General features: G+C 41.8%; 1 protein-coding gene across 1 annotated transcript in view; it reads right to left on the bottom strand.

Annotated features, from left to right (window-relative positions):
* Nucleotides 1-16,107, bottom strand: part of ATXN10 (ataxin 10) — a 160,176-nt gene that overhangs the window by 102,377 nt on the left and 41,692 nt on the right. Inside the window, exons 6-7 of the mRNA XM_082635894.1 lie at nt 10,477-10,557; nt 2,247-2,412 (exon numbers count right to left, since the gene is read on the bottom strand). Coding sequence (XP_082492020.1) covers nt 2,247-2,412; nt 10,477-10,557 — 247 coding nt within the window. The remainder of the gene's footprint in view (nt 1-2,246; nt 2,413-10,476; nt 10,558-16,107) is intronic.

The following is a 16,107-nucleotide window of genomic DNA, read 5'->3' as shown; positions in this document are numbered from 1 at the left end:
TACCTTCCCATCTGGAGACAGCAAGTGGACGGGCCTGTCAAAGGGCAGCCTGCTCACCTATTCCCGCTTCTGCGCCCAAGTGATTACCTCTCTACTCACCATTCCTATCAGCATGGAAATAACCTCTGTGATTTTTGAACACGCTGAAATCGACACTTGAGGTATAATTCACATGCAATAAAATATGTCCATCTGAAGGGTAGGGTTGTGTCACTGTACACAGCTACATGTAACTCTTCTATTACCCAAAACGTTCCTTCATGTCCCTTGACAATCAATTCCACCCCTCGACTTCCAGCCCCGGTGACAGCTGATCTGCTTTGTTATAATCGATAAGTTTTGCCCGCTGTAGAATTTCAGAGATGGACGCATGCAGTATATTCTCTAGTCTATTTCCACTCTATGTTTGAGATTCATCTCTGTTGTTATACCAGAAGTGCATTTCTTTTTACTGCTGAGTAGTATTCCAGAGAAAGAACAATGCTAACTTTAAGACAGAAGGGAAGGAAGGAGCAGACAAAAATAAAGAGAATTCCTGAATTAAAGAGGAGGGAAACAGAATTACTGTAAGCTAGTGTCCATCTCCTTAGTAAAGAAAACACCTAAATGATCTAGGGTAGGCTTGAGGAGAATTTTTAAATGTATGAAGACATAACTACAAAGACACAGACTACAGCACTAATTATAATAAACAGAAATAAGAACTCAAGTGTCCAACTACAGACAAATAATCATGGTAAATTCTTTACACAGAATGCTACACCGGCATTTTAAAGACATTCACTATGTATTGCTTGTTTGTGCACTCAGCAAATATTCACTAAAGTGCCTACTATGTACATAGTTCTATGAACATAACAGTCAAAACTTCTGCCCTCATGCAACTTACATACATTCAGGAGAAGAAAAAACAGGAACTTACAAATAGGTGGTACAGAATGATTTCAGTTTTTAATTTATTTATTTTATTTATTTACTTTTGGCTGCACTGGGTCTTCGTGGCTGTGCGCGAGCTTTCTCTAGGTGCAGCGAGCGGGGGCTACCCTTTGTTGTGGTACGCGGACTTCTTATTGCAGTGGCTTCTCTTGTTGAGGAGCACGGGCTCTAGGTGCGCAGGCTTCAGTAGTTGTGGCGTGTGGGTTCAGTAGCTGTGGCTCGCGGGCTCTAGAGCGCAGGCTCAGTAGTTGTGGCACACAGGTTCACTTGCTCCGCGGCAGTTGGGATCTTCCCGGTCCAGGGATCGAACCTGTGTCCCCTGCATTGGCAGGTGGATTCTTAACCACTGCGCCACCAGGGAAGCCCAGAATGATTTCATTTTTAATATATATATGTGTTTGTGTATGTGTGTATGTATGCATGCATGTATTTGATGTTATTTGCCTAGAAAAATATATTAACTATTATTTTGTTAAGTCATTAACTCTGGATGGTAAGAATAACGGCACTGTTCTCCCTTTTCTGTATTTTCATAACTGTTCTAAAATAAGTATACTGTCTTAGCTCAGGCTCCTATGACAAAATACAACAAACAGGGTGGCTTATGAACAACAAATATTTATTTCTCACAGGTCTGGAGGCTGCAAGCCCAAGATCAGGGTGCCAGCATGGTTGGGTTCTGGGGAGGGGCCTCGTCTAGGCTTCAGATAGCCAACTTCTCGCTGTGCCCTTACATGGTGGAAGGGGTAAGGAATCTTTCTGGGGTGTCTTTTATAAGAGCACTAATTACATTCATGAGGGCCCTCATGACCTAATCACATCCCAAAGGCCCCTACATAGGAATTTTAGAGAGGGAGTGCACCCACCAACATTCAGCAGATACGTTACTTATATAATTGTTTGTATGAATGTATTTATGGCTGCGTCGGGTCTTTGTTGCTACACGCGGGCTTTCTCTAATTGCGTTAAGCGGGGGCTACTCTTCGCTGCGTTATGCGGGCTTCTTACTGCGGTGGCTTCTCTTGTTGCAGAGCACAGGCTCTAGGCACGTGGGCTTCAGTAGTTATGGCATGTGGGTTTCAGTAGTTGTGGCTCGAAGGCTCTAGAGTGCAGGATCAGCAGTTGTGGTGCACGGGTTTGGTTGTTCCGCGGCATGTGGGATCTTCCCAGACCAGGGGTCAAACCCGTGTCCCCTACACTGGCAGGCGGATTCTTAACCACTGTGTTACCAGGAAAGTCCCTATAATAGTTTTTAAAGCTTTTGTCCTTAGAGGACCTAGCTGAGTTAGAAAATCTGTCTGTTCTCTTACCTCATCATCAGTATGCTGCTCAGAGGTCAATTTCAGCACAACCTTGAACTGATCCACGAAAGTGCTCGCAATCAGCTCGGCATGGCTCAAAAACACAGGGATGTCATCCTTGCTCAGTGGCTCGTCACCCACTATTTTGGCTATCATAAGGTCTAACAACGTAACCCTATAAAACATAAAAGATTTTTACATGAATGTTGAAATTGTATAATGCTAAAAACATTTATAGAGGCCATTTTAAGAGAATATGTTTATTTTTAAATTCCTTACTTGCTTATAATGTCTAGCTAGGGAAAACATTTTTTGTGAATACAATTAATCTTCATCAACTGCCTGTTTTTTAAAATCTTGATTTCTTTGATGTGATTTGGTTACAGAAACAAGCACCTTTTTATATCCATTACTTTCAGCACTGGAATAATTCCACATTTCAGAAATGTTGTCAAATTAAGTTTCACAGTATTTATATCTACTAAAACAACAGCAAAGTTAAGTGGGCTAACATTTATTCACTATTTACTACAGAGCTAAACATTTTGCATACATTTCCTCATTCAATCTACACAAAACCTTCATGAGGCAGATACTGTCAACAGCCCCAAGAGCAAAGGGGGAAATAAGGCCTAGTGAGGCTAATCAATTTACTTGTCAGTGTCACACATACTGAGCTGCTGCGGCAGGGTTCAAACACAGGATTCAATCTCTATCTCCTGGGCCAAATGCTTTACCCACTCATTCTACTATCTGTCTTATGAAGGCTGGGTTTTTTGTTTGTTTCACTATTTTACTTTACAAAAAACCACATATCTGAAGACCAAACCTATGCCATTTTTACTTCAATATTTAAATTATCACTTAAATATTTCTATTCAACAATCTCTTTCCTTCTCCCAGGAAAAACAAATCATACACAGAACAATCTACCCAGCATAAATCAAGTAGGATGTTTCTCCAAATCACATTCTGATTGGGATTTTTTTCTGGTATGCATAATTCTCATGTATTTCTATATCAGAAGTGATACAAATATCTAAAATGCTTAGCAAATGGGGGAAAATACACTTGCATTAGGCAGGGAGCATGTCTCACTAAGAGAAAAATAAGAACTGGTTACTCCTTCAAGTAGAAAATAAAACGTGCTAAACTCTTCCTGTATTTTAGCCAAAGGCTGGCAAAGATCATCAGTCTGTTAATGTCACCCACAGACCTTAGCAATTTTCAAAACTCCTAAAACTTCAGATTTCTTATAGAAATTATTAATCCAAAACAAAACAAACAAATAATCCCCTCGACTGAGCACAAAAGAACAACAAGTAGCTCAGTATTGGGGTATGTTTGTTTTCTCGAATTCACATATGATCTTTTTTTTTTTTTTTTTTGCCGTACGCGGGCCTCTCACCGCTGTGGCCTCTCCCGTCGTGGAGCACAGGCTCCGGACGCGCAGGCTCAGCGGCCATGGCTCACGGGCCCAGCCGCTCCGCGGCATGTGGGATCCTCCCGGACCGGGGCACGAACCCGTGTCCCCTGCATCGGCAGGCGGACTCTCAACCACTGCACCACCAGGGAAGCCCTCACATATCTTTGAAGATGAACGGGGTACTCTGGCCCAGAGCCAGGCCTTCCACCTTCCCTGAGCAGGATGATCCTCCGGGAATGCTAAGGAAGAGGCCACCTAGCGCGTATGATTCAAGAGGAACCCAAATGTCTGCTCTAAAAATATTCTTTGTAATCTGGCAGTTATTTCGAGGTCTAAGAAGTCGTGATCCCTGGCTTTAGGGAGTTCAGCACCCAGTGGACTACTACCCAAAACAGGGTGAAGAGGAATGAGGAACAGACAGGTCATAACTAGGGGAAAGGACCAAACACCAGGCAGATCTTGAACGAGGAAGGAGCAGATCCTGAAGGAGTCAGGTGGGGTCAGGACAAAAGGTGGGCCACAGGGTGGTGGTAATCCAGGCTGTCCAGCAGCCACAGGAAGGCCCTGGGGTCCAAGGAGACCGGTTGACAGGGGGAGACATGGGAGGTGGCCCCAAGAGGTAAGGTAAATGCAGATTTCCTGCCTGCTTTACACAGTCACCCAGGGGCAGTGCTTCCTCAGACTTCTCCCTGGCTCAGGAGATGCACCTCTACACTCTGTTAGGTGATTACAAAATGGAAGATCTAAGGAGATGGGGAATGAGTGATTTGGAAGGAAAAAAGGGGGGAAAAGATCAGAAATTAATCTTTAAAATATAAAAGTACAAACCAAGCTTGAATATTACCTGAGAATAAATTATACTTCATTAAATGATCGTACTTATATTAAGTCATCTGCCAATAAAAACTTTTAAAGGCTCCCACTGTTAAGGAGTGGGTCCAAAAACTTTAGTCTGAAATATGGGGCTCTCCCACCCAGAATCCCCACCTAACTCTCCAACTCCCTCTACTTCTAGCCACCATCAAAAACTATCCTTCTCGGGAATTCCCTGGCAGTCCAGTGGTTAGGACTCCACGCTTTCACTGCCAAGGGCCCGGGTTCAATCCCTGGTTGGGGAACTAAGATCCCACAAGCCACATGGCGCGGCCAAGAAAAAGAAAAACAAAAAACAAAACAAAAAATCCTTCTCATAAAATAAAGGAATCACACACAGGACATATAAGTCAAGTAGGAAATTTTCTTTCAGAAGCATTTATTTTGATCGTGCATTTCATTTGCCATCCCCACTTCTATGACAGAAAACATATGTGTACTGAAAAGTACTGCAGTCAGGGAAAATGGGACATAATGTGGAATGCCTTACTTCTTCCAGTCTCGGGGGAACCACACTAAATACTTTCTTGAAAACATAACAGAACACAAGTGGTCTAACAAATTTATTCACTCAGGAGTGAAGGATGCAAAAGTAGAAAGACCCAGTCAGGGACTTCCCTGGTGGTCCAGTGGTAAAGAATCCACCTTCCAATGGAGGGGATGTGGGTTTGATCCCCGGTCAGGGGACTAAGATCCCACATGCCGCGGGGCATCTAAGCCCGCGTGCCACAACTACTGAGCCCAAGAGCCTCAACTAGAGAGCCCACGTGCCGCAATTACTGAGCCCACGTGCTCTGAAGCCCGCATGCCACAACAAAAGATCCCGTGCCGCAACTAAGACCCGATGCAGCCAAAACTAAATAAATAAATAATTTAACCAGGGGGGAGGGAAAAAAACAAACCCAGTCAAAGAGGTCAGAGACTAGCTGTCTAAAATTATTACAACTCAGTCTCACTTCCTTTAAACCAGAAATCATCACTTGAGCTGCCTCAGGCTCACCAGACACACCACTCAACTCAGAGTCACTCTATAATTTTACCTCTCAATCACTGGCTGTCATTAGCGTTCTACTTCTAATTCACTTCTGACTGAACAGTTACATACCCTGTCCTCAAAATGATGATTCCTGTTTCATAAAAAAATTGACAGCAATGTACACGTGAAGGATTTTAGGAGAAAATTCTATAGCAAGATTCATATTTTAAAGTTATGCTTAAATTGATGCAGTCTACAATTTTAAAAGCCATGCCTGCACCATCTTGAAACAGGTAAGTTTTTTATGAGTGAAGGGCAAAGGCGGAGGGGGAAAGAGTGAGAGAGGGAGTTTCATGAGCGTTCTAGGGCAGGAAATAATATCCAATAATTCTGGAAATAAAATATCTGTAATTCAAAGACTGACATCTCTAACAAATTCTGAATAACTACTCCACCTGTATAATTTGTAGAATGGCATGCCACAAAGGCCAAAACTTTTAGTAACCTGAAAAACAGGCTAACCAAGATACAGGCAGACAGCTGTTGCTGAATTAATTTCATTAGTCCCTTCATAAATTACAGATATAAGAAGTTAGTGTGCTACAGGGAAAATGATCAGTGATTTGGCATCAGACAGACAAGAGTTCAAATACCACCTCTGCTACCTTTGTAACCCAGGGCAAATACCTAAGTGGCAAGAATAATACTTATTTCCCAAGGTCTTTTTGAGGATTAAATGACAATGGCTGTATGTTGCCTTCATACATAACAGTGATGCTACCTGGAGGAAAAAGTCAAGATCATCAGAGAAGAAGTAGTAATAACAGCAGAAATATGGAAGCAGAAATGGCCACTCACAGTTACTGAGTGACAATTACACGCCAGCACTGAGAGCTTTAGATACATTTCAGTTAGTAACCACGACAATTTCAGAGGGTGCCTACCATTATTATCCTCATTTTACAGATGAAACAGTTCCAAAAAGTAACTTAGCCATAGTGAGAGGCACAACTAGCCTCTGCTCTTAACTACTATGCTATACAAATTATAAACCTGAAAACTACAGAAGTTGGTTTCCAAGAGCAGCTAGTTTAATTCAATATTACTCCAATTCGCTGGGAAGGGGGACAAGAAAATTGTATAAACACAGGCTCTCATTTCTGCTGAATCATACCATGTGAATTGATTTTGACCCTGTATCCAAAATATCTTCACCAAGTATTCTGCCCAAATAAACTACCAGGGTGAAGGAGTCAACTAACTGTGACAACTAAAAGAACCAGCACAAGAAAAGGGCTTCCGAACTCACACGGCGCTTCCCCTCCCTACGCGCCCACACTAAGGGCAGGTGGGGACTGTGCACCCTGGGGCCCCAGGGACCGCCAGCAGGTGCTTAATGAATACAGTACTTGTTTTGCTGACTGAGCCTCAAGCGTTTTAAATCTAACAGCCCCAACCCGACCATATACTCTAATTCAGCAGGTTGGGGCCACAGCCTGGGCTTGCCTCAGAAGCCTCTGGTGTGTGTTCCCAGCTGAGACACCACAAAGGCCCCCCAGAAATCTCCAGTGTAGTCCCTCATCTGAACCACAGAACACAGAAAATGTCCTGTCTTCTCGGTACTCACAGGATGGCGTGCAGCACCATTCCAGGTGCAAGGGGAGAGGTGAATTCGTTATACATCCCTGTTGAGAAAAGCCTATCTTTTCAATCCTATTATTCTGTCAACGTTCCATTCTGAACAAAGAATTATCTGTCATTGCCCCAAACGAGTCAACAGGGAACCCAGCAGCCTCTACTCTGCCGCACAACTCTGAGCACTCCTGCCAAGACCCCATCCCCTCCTCCCACCCCTGAGCAAAGACAAGTAAGCAGACTCAGCAGTTCCCACAGTGAGCTCCACCGGAACCGGCCAAGACCCACAAGGTCCACGGCAGCACACCACCTCCTCTTGGCTGACGGAGCCATCTGCTGTCTGCAGTATCAACAGAGACGGCATCTTACAGATAGGCTTCAGTAAGTGTTTGATATTAGTAGAGTTTTCCATTCCAATACTGTTCCAGTACTGATTCTGGTGGGTGTTAAGAACAGAGAACTCACAAAATTCAGTTTTTGTCCTTGAAGAATACATATTCTAGCAGAAAAGCAAATTATCATGATAAACGTGCAGATGAGGATGCAAAAAACTTTGCCTGGGAAAGTCAGGAGAGACAACAGAAAGCAGGCAGTATCTGAAAAGGGCCAACAGAGCATGAGTACGTACTCACCAGAAGGAGAGGGGTAGTCAGGACATTTCGGTCAGAGAAAAGGACAGACACAAAAGCATGAAGCCAAAGGGAAAGCCTGGAAAACTGAGAGGAGTTCTGTGTGGCTACAGCGTGGTGACTGGGGGAGAATGAGAAGGAGCTGGAAATGAAGCTACGTTTAAAAAGGGCCTTGAACACCACACCATGGAGTCTAACGGCATCCTGTAACAAGTTACACAGGCCACTACATGGCAGGGCAAGACCCACACAGGCAGTTCAGCAGATGACAGAGGAGAAGGGAAAACACAAATTAGAACAATCAGGATTGTTTGTAGCGGTATTATTCACAGTAGCTGGAAGGTGGAAGGAACCCAGTTGTCCATCGATGGACGACTAGATAAGCAAAATGTGACATATGTCAATACATACGGTGGAATATTATTCACCCTTAGGAAGGAAGGAAATTCTGACACGTGCTATAACATGGACTAACCTTAAGGACACTGTGCTAAGTGAAATAAGCCAGTCATGAAAGGACAGATACTGTGTGATTCCACTTATGTGGGGTACAGTTGACCCTTGAACAACATGGATTTGAACTGTGTGGGTCCATGTGTATGTGGGATTTTTTCAATAAACAGGCACTACAGTACTACACGATCTGCCCTTGGCTGAATCTGAGTGCACAGAGGACCCTCGGATGCGGAGGTCAACTGTAAGTTACACTCGGGTTTCTGACGCTGGTGTTCAGTGCCTCTGAGCCCTGCATTGTTCAAGGATCAACTGTACTTAGGGGAGGCAAGTTCACAGAGACAGAAAGTAGAATGGTGGCTGCCAGGGGCTGGGGGAGGGGGAAAATGGGGGCAGTTGTTTAATGGGTATAGTTTCCATTTTACAAGATGAAAAGTTCTGGAGATTGGTTGCACAACAATGTGAATACACTTAAACTACTGAACTGTACGTTTTAAAAAGGGTACAATGGTAAATTCTATATTATGTGTATTTTATCACAGTTTTAAAACAGGCTATAGCCAAAGTCCAGTCAAAGGTGACATGTAAACCAGAGCTGTGACAAGCGAGTGAATTCACACCATACTAAGGTGATACACTCGGTAAGGCTTACTGGCCAGTGTAAAGCGGGAAGTGGAGGAGGAGGTGGGGACAACTCTGAGGTTTCCAGTCCAGTAGGTGACGTTACATTAATGAATATACTAGAGAAAACTTTTCATGAGTAAGAAAAATTCACTCGTCTACACAAGCTTTCATTTAAAAACTTTTTTTAGCGCTTGTTACGTGCCACACACAGGCTAGGAAATGTGGACACCACAGAATAAAAAAGACCAAATCCTGGCCCTCACAGAGCTAACAATCTAACACTAGTGTCATACAATGGCAAGCAGGTTTGTGACGTGATACAATGTGTAACAGACGATGTGATGAAACAAAAGCACTTCTCCTGTGGAAGAAAAATAGAGGACGGGGGAGAGGTGGCAGCTGAGTAAGGAATTCGTATGAAGTAGGAAAGCCATGGCTACAAGTTCTGTATAAATAAAAATGGACAATGTTTAGTTTGTCATCCTCATTTTGTTAGGAAATGGATCAGTTAACAATAGATCATTTGATAGGAATATGGAAAACATAAACTTGAATATTAAAACTGTGTATTCTCTTGCATTCGGACCTTCCTTACTGCAAAGCAATTTACTAATTTATAGCACTATTCTTCACATTACTTATTTTAGTTCTTTTTCTGTAAGAGAAGTATGCATGTGACAGTGGTGGCAGGGGGTACTGGATTTATAAATACGGCATTTAAACTGACTTTAAAAGCACAAACTTTTCCTTTTTGTTAAAGATATTAAAGAAGGAAAAAACACTACTTAACAAGACTACAAAGGAGCGCACAAAGATTAACTGCTGGAACCCAACTGTACAGAAAGAATTTCAAAACCACAGCAATTATCACAACTGTGACTACAATCCAAAGATTAACATTTTTTACGGTTTTTGATCATTAGATCTGTGCCTTCTGAGTAAGTTTTATTTTCCTAAGGCAACATTTCCAATCAGGTTAGGAAAAACATACACTCTTGGAATGGACCGAGTACTAGGAATCATTTTATTCAATCCTCTAATTTTACATGTCAAGAAACTGAATCCAAACAAGGTGAAAGACCTGGCTACGGTCACATAAAGAGTTACTATGACAACAAAGCACAGAGCCAAGGTACTAAGGTCTCTGGGCTCAGAGGGCACTGCTCTTCCCCTACACGGCCAGTGAAGGTCACAGAGGGGTACTGATTTTCTTTCCGTCTAAAATATCTACTGGAAAACTATAAACCTAGCAGAATGTATCCCAAATCATGACAGCAGGGATGTGAACAAATGAGCACATTTCACCTATACAGCTGTAATACACAGCTGCATGATTTACTTTTATAAAATCGAGGGACAAGCATAACATTTTGTTCTTAACATGTTTTAATATGGTTTTACTGAATAATGGCGCCAACCTGGATTCTGCAACCCTACGTAAATCACTGCCTGTTGTGGCTGCGCTGTAATGTTAACCAACCAATTTAAAACCATTACTGACACAGAAACATGTATTTAGAGATTTTGTGCCAACTAAGAAACCACACAGTTTTTCAGTCATGTGTACAGAATACTCTATATGGAATGCTAAATACTCAAAACCACACTGGTTTTTGGGGTTACCTTTCTTGATTGCTCATTTTGGCATACATGACTTTAACCAATTCCGGGCTTTTCAGAAAATGGTCTGTAATAATCAAGAACCTGAGAAAAAAGGAGGGAAAGGTTTTGTTACTACAAACATAGTAAAACAGACATGGCCTTATCTACTTTATAGGCATACCTTATACATAAAAGTACTCCTGTTTATTGAATTTTTGATTAGCTGTAATCTTCAAATGTTTTAGAGGTTCACATACTATTTTCTATTAGCAGCTAAAAGAAAATGAAAACCCTCAAAATATTTTTCTCCGATTTTACTTCTGAAAAATGTATTGAAATCATTCAAATTTATTCAACTGGAGGAAAGGGCCTACTATAGTTTTTATCTAAGTTGAGAAAGGAAAATACTTCACTATAGTTCAAACAATAATATGAAATTTAGCTACAAGTTCAGGTATAATAAAACATATTAAATTGTTTTAGTCAGAAACTTAGTGCTAAGATTAACCAGAGGAATAGACATGTCATACTTTTTATTTAAACATATGCCAACAACACAGTAATGAATACTGGCTTGATTATCTACTCCTTAAGAGCTCTCAAGTTACCAAGAAAACATCCTCACTGTCAAGCAATGCACTCATCAAAACTTAGAGATCAACTTGGGGAAACCCTTGAGGCAAAGATTACAAGCATATTTCTTCAAAGTACCACTGTGACACCTAAAAAGATTGAATAGTACTATTAATTAATTCTGAATCACATTTACCAGAGGGCATCTGAAGACTTAAGAACTAAAGAATATACTATTCATAACCAAGGTTATGAATAAGCATGACAGTAAAGCATTTATATTGACAAACACAGTTTATTTAATCACTTCTTAATAAACAACAGAATAAAAGTATGCCTTTTAAGTATGGTAGCCAAATGAAGCATATTAACTACCACGACACAGTGTCACTTCATATAAACACAAAACCTAAACACATATTCTGTTTCTTCCACAACCTTTCAAATAAGTGACCAACACTGATGTAAAATATTTCTAACAATAATGGGTAATATTCAAAATTCCCAATTTTCACGTCAATTTAGGTAGGTCATCAAACAGTGACAACAGAAATTCATGCATATCAAGCCAGGTGTACAAAACTGTGACCCTAAAGCTCATCCATAATTCACCTATTTGGAGCTCAAAACATTTTCCCACAAGAACATTCATTCAAAACCACAATGTTCCACATGCTGTGTACGCGGGGCTAGGTCCCAGCCGCAATTCCAAACTCTAAGGGTGGAGAGAGACACACGCATAGAGAGATAATTAGAGAAAAATGTCTTAGGTGCAGCACACAGGCACACATCATGGATTACAGAAACAACAAAGTTTATCTAACTAGAGGGCTGCAGGGAAGAGGGGCGATGGATGGGACAGGAGAATCAGGAGTTTGGTGAATCCCTAGTTGCAGAGGGAAGGGAGAGCATTTAAATTAGAGGTGACATAAAAGGACTTGCAAAGGCTGCTTGAAGGAAAGAAGAGCAGTGTACTAGGGGAATTATAAACAATAAAATACTACCAGGGTTTAAAGAGGGACTCAGGACCTAACACTTATGTCCTTGAATGCTATTGCAAACAGCCCTCAGCCTGCAGAACTGTCAGTTGAAGGGAGCTTCACCAAGCTTTGAGTTTGTTAAGACTGAGGTGACAACCACACCTTCTTTCGTGATACTGGTCATTAGTGCTCTCTTTCTTTTTTCTTAATCAATTTTGTTGATCTTTTTAAAGAGTCAGCTTTGCCTTTGTTAATCCTTTCTATTGTTTTTCTGTCTTCCATGTTATTGACTTGTGTCCTTTTATTTTCTTCTCTCTACTGAGGATTTACTGTACTCTTCTCTTTCTATCTTCATAAAGTAGAACCTTAAGTCACTGATTTCAGACCTACTTTTCTGACATAAACACTTAAAGCTATAAATTTCCCTCTCAACCCTGCTTTAGCTTTATCCCACAAATTTTATGCTTTCATTATCCTTCAGTTCAAAAGATTTTCTAATTTGCCTTGTGATTTCCTTTTTGACAAATCATTTAGATGTGCTATTTCCAAAACTTTAGAATTTTTCTAGACCATCTTGCTATGGTTTTCTAGGCTAATTGTGGTCAGGGAACATATTCCATATGTTTTCAATCCTTTTCATATATTCATTGTAACTTTTTATAGCCCAGACTATGGTCTATCTTAGTGAACATAATGCAGACAGTTAAAAAGAAAGTAAATTTTCCAAGTGTTGAGAAAATGTTCTATAAACCAGACTCACGTGAAGGTGGCTACCTATCTCAGTACTACTGAGATCATCTACATCTATACTGATGCTTGTCTACTTCTATCAGTGGCTAAAAAGTGAGTGTTAAAATCTCCAACTATCACTTCCAATTCCAGGCATAACAGATGAACAATTGACCTCCTACCTTAAACAACTACAAAAGCAGACAAAATATATGAAACAGTTTTCAGACAAGAAACAACAAGCCCAACTCAATCAGGTTGTGCAAATAAAAGGCACTTTGGAGAATTTCCTCCTAAACAAACAAAATATCCTAAAAAATGCATGGTAAGTGTATTCTGATCAATATTTTTATAAAATCCTTATGGCCTAATTAGCAGACTGAGAGACACTCAGTGAAGGAAAGTTATTCTACATGCTGGAATGTGTGGTGAAGAAGTAGAACTTGAACTGAAAACGTTTTCCACACACAGGGGTGGTCAAGGGTGCAGGGAATGGGGCAAAGACAAAGGAAAGATGGGTCCATACGGTGCTGTCGCTGTGACCACCAGCATCACCTGGAGGTAAAATGAATGTAGGTCCATACGGGGACCTTTATACCAAGATAAATCCCAAGCAGATCAAACACTTAAACATCAAAACTGAAACGATACAATACTGGAAGGAAACCTAAGTAGAGAAAAGGCCTATATAGCTATTACCAAAAATCTTAAGACATTAAAAAAGACCGGCAATTCATCTATTAAAATATCAAAAAACTTTACATGAAGAAAAGTGCCACAAGCAAAGTCAAAAGACAAAAAAGTGAGAAAAAAAATTGGATTTTATTTCATACAAAGGACTAATATCCCTAATTTAAAAAATATTCCTACATATATAGAAAAGACTGCCATCCTGATAGAAAAATGGGTGAAGAAAATGAGAATGTACATAAAAGAAAATTAGACTCTTCAATATATGAAATGATGCTCAACCTCATAACAAGAAAAATACAAAATAAAACTATACAATGATACTATTTTAAACCTTGGCAGAATTGGCAAATCCAAAACTTTGATAGCACACTCTGTTAGCAATGATAAAGGAAACCAGGTACTACTCTCAAAATTTGCCAAGGGAAGTATATACTGGTCTAACATCTATGAAGGACAGCTTGGAAGTGTCTGTCAAAATTATAAAAGCACATTCTCTGCGAGTAACTGCAAACTGTGAATTTATCCTACAATCATACTTGCCCATATGCAGGATGACATACGTGTCAACAAGGCCACAGGACAGCTCCACTCAGATGTAGAGAAGGCACCTCAAACTTAACGCAGTCAAAACGAACTCCTGATGTCCCCTAGCCCCACCCCACTCACTCAAACAAGCCAAGAACCCAGCTCCCACACTTGCCTTCCTCTCTCCCACCTCACCCCCAAAATCGAATCCATAATAAGCCTCATCAGCTCCGCCTGCAGAGCACACGCAATCTATTCATCTCTCTTCATCCCACTGCAACGACCCTCATCTAAGCCACCCTGGCCTCCTGACAACTACAACTGCCTCCTAACAGGCAGCCCAGCCTCCATTCCTCCCTCTCCCCTCCCCACAGCTCAACCTCAGTCCAGCAACCAGAGGGAGCCTTCGAAACACAGACCAGGGACTTCCCTGGTGGCTTGGTGGTTAAGAATCCATCTGCCAGCGCAGGGGACACGGGTTCGAGCCCTGGTCAGGGAAGATCCCACATACTGCAGAGCAACTAAGCCCGTGTGCCACAACTACCGAGCCTGTGCTCTAGAGCCCGCGAGCCACAACTACTGAGCCCGTGCACCACAACTACTGAAGCCCACGCACCTACAGCCCGTGCTCCGTAGCAAGAGAAGCCACCGCAATGAGACACCTGCGCACCGCAACGAAGACCCAACGCAGCCCAAAATAAATATGTACAACTAACTAACACAGACCAGGTCGTTCCATACACTGCTTAAAACTCCCCAATCGCCTCTCATGGCAAAGAGTAAATTTATCGCCTTTTCCTGGTTCACAAAGCCCCACATCACTGGCCTCCAGGGACCCCTTCACCCACTACGCTGTCCAAGCCCTGGGCTCCCTAGTCCTGCGACAGAGGCCTCTGCCTTGGGGTCTTTGCACCCTGTGTATTCACTGCTGGGACTGCTCTTCCCAATCTGTCTCCACCTTTACCCACAGATCTTCCAATGATTGGCTACCCAGTTCTCGGTTCAAATGTCACCAACTCGGGAAAGGTTTCCTTGACCTCCAAATTTTAAAGTAGCACAAAGTTACTCAGCGTCACATCACCTCACCAGAGTACTTAATCAAGATTCAACATGGGAATTCCCTGGCGGTCCAGTGGTTAGGACTCCGCGCTTCCACTGCAGGGGTCCTGCATGCCATGGCCAAGAAAAAAAAAAAGACCCAACATTGATTCTTCTTTTCTCTACTGTCTGTCTTCTATACCAATCATGTTTGTATTACTACTAATAAAATACTAGCTAATACTATACAGCGTTTACTGAGTCAAGTACCATTCTAAGGGACAGCTTAGTACACAGTCTGTGTATTTTTCTTCCAATTTATCTGACGTTTGTTATACATTTATTTGGGGTTTTAGGTTCATTATCTGTCTCTCTCACTAAAACGTAACGTCTTATTAATTTTGAATCTCCAGTGCCATCAACGGTACCTGGTACACTTCAAGAACTCCACCAATAATTACTGAATTAATTAATTGTTTGAAGCAAGCATCTGCGTGTTTTCTGAATTTCCTAGAAGCCTGCACAAAGCAGGAACAGTTTCTAATCCATGGGCTTTCCAAGATAAAAGCAAATCAGATCCCTCATGAAAAGGGCAATTAGTCTTTGCAGAGAGACCAGAGCCCCTTCTCTTGTGACACGGCAGGCAGCGCTCTCAGCAATGTCTCACGGTGGCCCCTCAATAAGATAGAGCAAAGCCAATTGGGCACTACTCCTCAGTGTAAGCCAGGACCCAAACCAGGGAAGTACAGACAGGCAGCTCCCGGATGTGCAGGACCAACCCAGGAAAAACTCTGAGCACCCACAGAGGTACAGATGGACTATTCATTTTCCAGATACATCTCCTAAGCAAGCATTCCTTTGCACTTTTGAGTTATTCAGATAAGTCCTGAGTGGCAATGACGTCAAGCTTGTGCTTACCAGGTAACCAGTCAAATACAAAACCATATGCTTGAGAAGTCACCAGAACTGAATACTGGCTCGTCCGCTTTAACCAAATATAATTAAAAAGGTAAAGTCATCAGAGCAAAGGGCAAGAATGACATCTGAAGGTACTGCCATTCAAGCTCAGACAGGTAGACAGCAAGACAAGCAGTGTCGTTACCCAACCATCCTT

Source organism: Mesoplodon mirus, assembly GCF_964341445.2.
Source record: "Mesoplodon mirus genome assembly, chromosome: 11".
NCBI classification, from domain to species: domain Eukaryota; kingdom Metazoa; phylum Chordata; class Mammalia; order Artiodactyla; family Ziphiidae; genus Mesoplodon; species Mesoplodon mirus.
This window is presented reverse-complemented; position numbering and strand designations above follow the sequence as displayed.